Raw genomic sequence first — 6,175 nt, forward strand, 5'->3', positions numbered from 1 at the left:
ATAGACCCATGCGTAATTTCAAGCCGTAAACAAGCAATTTTTGTGCATACCAAATATTGTGCCGTGTCATGTGGGCCTGTCGCATTTTGTCCAGTTTAGCTGTAATTTTCTTGGTGATTTCGCTGATCATCGGATACATAGCCCAGATTCCAATCGAAAACGAAGAGATTATAAACAGGTAGGACTGCTGATTTATCAGAACCAAAATCGAAGTCCATTTTACACCAGAAATGTGTTGTGCCTGGGCCAGGCCAGGGTACTGCACCGTACACGTTAACGTTGAAGCTTTTATCAATGTGGGTGTGGTCACTTGGCGGGGGGTGTTATAAATTCGAGCTTCTTTTCGGGGAAAATTTGGGAGACATTATTTGAACATTTTATAGGTCAAGGCCTATGTTTAAAGGGTAAAATGCACTTTATGTTTCAATTCAGTCAACATAATTTTCAACTTTTGCTTCATTTAAAGGGGTATTTTGCTGCCTTTTTGCTTATTTCCACATTCATGAGAACAACTGTGATATCATCCCCATAAGAGTTACATTGGCAAGTACACGAATTCATGTATATTTGTAGATTTGCTGGACCGTAAATTTTCTCTTCTATGCCGATTCATTGTTGTTTATGTGCATAGCAATAAGCAAGCAGTGGGTTCACAATTTCAATAGAAAAGCCTATGCAATATTCTCCCTTGGATGACATCACAGCAACAGCGCCCTCAGTTGTCTAAGAATACATGGATAATTATAAGTGTTTAAAAGTGCACTTTTCACTATGTTCAACCAAATGAGAGGGCAAAAAAGTGTTCATGGCATAGGCCTACATCAAAGAAGAGTACAAAGTTGCAGAAAAGTTGTGTCTTAGAAAAGTCCATTGTGGCCACCCTTTAATGTGTCTGTATGATCATAATAGTTTAATAATTCGAAATGTTTTGAATCATGGCTGAATTTCTCAGTGCCTTTTTCAGTTTGGCTTAGGCCCTTCTTTTGTTATCTGGGAGTTAAACTCAAACAATGCAATATGTATTTAATCTGTGTGAATACAGAATGGCCAGCAATATAGACGAGATGATGGACGCATTTAGAGAAAAGAATCAGACTGCATTTGTAGTCGGTTACACTGGAGAGGTGGGCAAGGAAGTCGTCAAGGAGCTAGCTCGCACCAAGATCTTCAGCAACGTATTCTTGATTGGCAGGAGAGAGGTCAAATATGAAGACGAACTCTTCAAAGATTTCAAGATGGTGAGCAGTACTCCCAGCAGGTGGAATTTCTCATTCAAAGACCAGTCACAAGGCCATGCAGTCACAGGTAGACAACAGAATAACAAAGAAATGCTTGAATTATCAAGTATCAGCGTAGCCTCATGACTTTCATGCTGTCCCCACTCCACTAGAGGGTGTCTGAGCTAGGAGCTTCTAACTCTGAGAAGGCTTTGCATTTTTTTATTTTTTATTAGCTTGCACTGTTTATCTTGTGTTGACAAGCTTGAGAGAGGCTGGTGGTGTAATCATTCGTTAATCTTTACTCTTATCTTTCTGAGTAAGTTCCAACCAGCATCATCTTCAAGAAGTATGATTGAAACTACTTAGATCATGTCTTGAGTTGTGGTTATTATGTAAGCTTTGAAGTCCACAAAAATGACAACAGAAAAGCCTAGAACACCGACGTCAGTGCTCGAAAGCAGTGGTGGGGAAACCCCAGTTTGTTGGTGTGTGATTAGAGGTTAGCAGTGATTAATTTGTGAAGGGATTAAATAAAATTGTTTTTTTTTTCTGTCAATATACGTGTACCTAGGAGCAGAAAATTGTTGATTTTGACAAGCTAGACGACTTTGCTGATGTCTTCAAGGGTCACAGCGTTGGCATCTGTGCCTTGGGCACGACCAAAGGCAAAGCCGGCAAGGTAATAATCACAATCAAGATGTCGTCGCCCTGTATAATGCTTAGGCAGTTTCTCATTGACTTGGCTATGGCTTAAACTAATGCACGTGTCTATGAAAAATGAATGAAGCCACTCGGTTGTGGCTTTTCATAGAGTGCAAAGTGTCATTATCCAGCCATAGCCAACTAGTTCTGTCACAGCCATATATTGAGGACTGAATTTTTTGCCAGTGACCTGTTCAAGCAAGTGATGACCTTAGCTCTAGACCAGTGTACAGATACTTTCAAAACTGCTGCAGGTTAGTTAGTAAAGTGCATTCTTTAATTTGCCTGCGGGGCCAGTAAAGAAACACCTGCAGACCTGTTTGAAACCGTCATTTTTTTGCAACTTGAATGAAAGAAAAATTACCAGCATTGTGAATTTAGATTGTTAATGTTTCTTATTACGTAACAGTTTTGAATCCTGCACTATTAAAGTTTTAAACTTGGCAGGATGCCACGGTGATGGTTAATATTGTGAAGATGAAAAAAATTAGTCTAGTACATGTGAGTTTTGCTAAGCAATGTGCAGTGGGTTAGTGAAGATTTCTGCAGGCTTGTGACAGAATGAGTCAACTTGCCCCTTGGGCTAGCTAGATAAAGCTTGAGGTCAAAGTATGGTCCAAGTCTTTTGTAGAAAAAACTTCAACGGATGTTTCAAGCTCAATCTCGATTGTTGTCAATTTATTTCAGGAAGGGTTCATTAAGGTTGATCATGACTACACCATGAAGGTTGCTGAGCTAGCTAAGGCAGGAGGTTGTAAACATTACAACCTGATTTCATCGACGGGTGCCAACAAAAACAGCTTCTTCCTGTATCCAAAGGTCAAGGTAAAGACCAAACTATGAATATTTATGAGCCTGTTTGGTGAGACTAATTTCACAGGTTGAGAATGCATGGGACATTCCTTTACTTCTAAATAAAGTTACTATGGCCATTACACAAATGTTGACGATTCATTGTTTTATCTGAATAAATCCAGAAAATATATTTGCAAGTCTGCATTACCAGAATAAATCTCAGTATCCTGTGAGTTCAGAAATTGCTTGTGACTGCAGCTCTATCATTTATTATTTGCTTGAGAATAGTGCATTTCAATGGACCTTTCCGGTTAAATATGCAAATAAGGCAGGTGCATGTGCATCACTGCCACTGGTTGGCAAAGTTGCTTATATCTGTGACGTAACAATACAAATCTCCAAATGCACGTAACTATGAGCACATACATGCCATTCCTGTACTAGTATAGTTTGACATGAGTGCCAAACTTAAAGACAAGGAAATGTTACTTTCCAACCTCAGGATACTGAAAACTTCTCTTAGTTTCGAGAAAAGAGTGCTCAAGTATCGGGCAAAGGCTGTACTGCAGTTTTGAGTGACCTTCTACGCTCCAAGTTATCATTACTAGCAGCTCGCCTACAGAGCCGACAGCGTTGACGGCCGCGCTTGCCAACCAGTGGTAGAAGCGCGCATGCGCCCGTCTGATTTGCATATTTCATGGGAAGGGTCCATTATGCGGTGTGCCCACATTGTGATGAATAATTCATTGCATGGGATGAACAATTCGTGACATGTGATCCACACTCTTACCAATCAGTTGACAGGGAGTCTGTCAATCTGGGTGTTGGAGGAGGGGCAAAGGTAAAAAGAGCTGAAGCTTGCTTGTACATGTATTTTCAGTTCTGTGAGGGGGCGGAGTCAGTAACTTTCGTGTTTGTTTTGCAGGGACAAGTGGAAGAGGAGACTCGTGAGCTTGGCTTTGAGAGAGCAACTGTTTATCGACCAGCGTGAGTACATCTATCTCCAGTGGCATGTCTGGGTGGTAGTGGAATTTCTGTCCCAAAAAATGATGTGCCATGTTTTTTTTGATAATCCTTAATCTCCCCATCAGATGTGTTCGTAGCATTTCTACAATTCTGGCACTTTCAAGTCCTACAAAAATGGGCAACATTTCTCCCTGGGGGCCCCTCTCCAGATAAATAAGCCCTCGTTCAATGCCCTGTAGGTCCAACTGTGGAGTTTGAAATTGATCTAGAAATCCCAGTTTTTAGTTAATCCTCATAGGGCTTGATTGTTAAGCAACTTCATGCACATTTGTACTTTGTACATGTGTAATGTTTTCCCATGATAAAGCCATCCTGTGTTCATATAGGCCTAAAGAAATTGTGTAAATTGAAACGAAAGTTTAGCACTCAAGCGCTGTTGTCATACCCTCCGCAGAAAAACGGAATTCTGCCGTCCGTAGCAGTGGAACACGAAGAATTCCAAATTTGCAACGTTACTTTGCCTGCAGATAAGAGCATGCAGTAAACCTTGGCTCATTAGTGGGGTATCTTCAATTTTCTTTTGTGTAAACACTGTAACCTGTTGATCTTACCAACCCAGAACTCAAGATCTGCAGCCTACCTGTCTGTACTTGATAAACAGAAAATAAATGCCTGCCCATAACAAAGACGTATGTTAATCGGTTAGTGCTGACATTAATGTACGATACTGTACTATTGCCTTGCAAGCTTGCATTTTAAAAAAAATGAAACGGTATTCACATTTTATGCTTTATCACCAGTGTGCTGATGTGTGACAGACAGGAAAGTCGTCCAGGTGAATGGTTCATCAGAAAGTTCCTGGCCCCTATGGAGTATTTGTCGCCAGGCTCAATGACATCACCAACGACCACTGTTGCCAAAGCTGTCATCAATACCATCATATCACCGGTGACCCAAGCTTTCGAGATAATTGAAGCCAAAGCTATTCATAGGCTTACAAAGCCCCAGGCAGCGAAAGCTTGCAAGATGCAAGCTGCTACTGACGACCAGGCTACAGGAGTGACGGACACCCAGACGCCTGCGGCGACAGATACCAAGGCACAGGAAGCAGCAGAACCCTAGACACAAGCACACTCATACCACAAAACAACTGCACAAATGAGCCTGCACCCCCACAGGCACTGACAGCAACCACACAGCACTGACAGTGACACCAACCAAAACAGAGAGATACCAGCAATCAAAATGTCATACCCAGTACAGGATCAGGAACAACATAGGTGACAGTGCCGATATCAACAAATCAAATAATAGGTAATCCATCATGTCTACAAGTTGCTTACGACCCCTGACACATCTACCTGTTCATCTTTAAAGATAGAGACAGCCACAAATAATCCCCAAAATAAATTAGAATGGAAACAAATCAGTAATTGGATTATCTCAGAAAATCTTACAAGAAAGTGCCTGAAACAGATTTGACGTGATTTTTGTGAGCTTGTGTATAATTTTTCGCAGATGGAACTACTGGATGTACAGATTCTCTTGACTTTAAAATATTACTATCTAAAATTTTTCAAATTTTAATACATATACATCCACGAATGCTGGTTTATTTTGATATAATTTACATTTATATATGTGATTTAGCCGACCATGGCATTGTTGGAAGTTTCTAGTGATACCTGTTGATAAGAAACTGTGTAGCTTGTCTTTGTCTTTCGTCAACCATAGGTAACGCTATTTAGGGCTGCAAAATAAAAAAGTGCAACCAAATAGGTAAAGGCAATATCAAGATGAAATAAAATACAACAAAAACCTGGTGTATCTACCACATGCCGGGAAAAGGGTTATAATTCTCTGAAGAAATGAAAATATAATGTCCTTTCTCATTGGTTGGTAGAGAGTATATGTACTATGCTACGGGTGGAACAAATATGGACTAACCCTGACTTGTTTTGCAACAGTTCAAGCTTAACTCAGAGATTTCTCTCAGTTGCTTGTTGATCACCATGCTCTCGACAATGTGAATTTTTCATGTAGGCGCAGTTGGAAATAATTTACTTGCACTTGAGTTTGCAAAGGAGAAAACAATACAGATTAGGAAATAACTTGGATATTTTACTGTTCTTCAGACTTAACCCTTTTCTTTCTTGAAAGCAATGTATGATTCCACTTTGGTTGTCCATTAAAAAGCAGATTATATGCTTGCTGTAGTCTGTATGTAGATCGGTACTGTCAAGACTTGTTTGGCCTCATTGTTTAGTCGGCATAAAAGCCATTTGAAAGAGTTGTGTCTGCAGAAAGGCTTAACAGCCAGTAGAAAGTGATAGCACTTATGTTGTGAAAGTGGTTTGGTAACTTGCATTTTACGTCTTTTTTGTAGGTCTACGTGTATTATTCTTAATCCCCCTCGGAACCATTGATTTTAAAATCTTGATTAAACTTATCTTAAAACACTGAAAAAGTAATAAGTTGCATTGCTGCAATTA

General features: G+C 40.0%; 1 protein-coding gene across 1 annotated transcript; it reads left to right on the plus strand.

The window, feature by feature from the left end:
- Positions 1-18: 18 nt before the first annotated feature.
- htatip2 (HIV-1 Tat interactive protein 2) lies at positions 19-5,906 on the plus strand. The gene is made up of 6 exons (XM_022238350.2): positions 19-178; positions 1,043-1,238; positions 1,792-1,899; positions 2,610-2,747; positions 3,643-3,704; positions 4,484-5,906. Exons 1-6 carry the CDS (start codon positions 69-71, stop codon positions 4,803-4,805), a joined length of 936 nt encoding a protein of 311 aa, XP_022094042.2. The 5' UTR covers positions 19-68; the 3' UTR covers positions 4,806-5,906.
- Positions 5,907-6,175: the final 269 nt, after the last annotated feature.

Source organism: Acanthaster planci, linkage group LG21, assembly GCF_054643075.1.
Source record: "Acanthaster planci isolate LZ-2023a linkage group LG21, COTS_SCS, whole genome shotgun sequence".
NCBI lineage: Eukaryota > Metazoa > Echinodermata > Asteroidea > Valvatida > Acanthasteridae > Acanthaster > Acanthaster planci.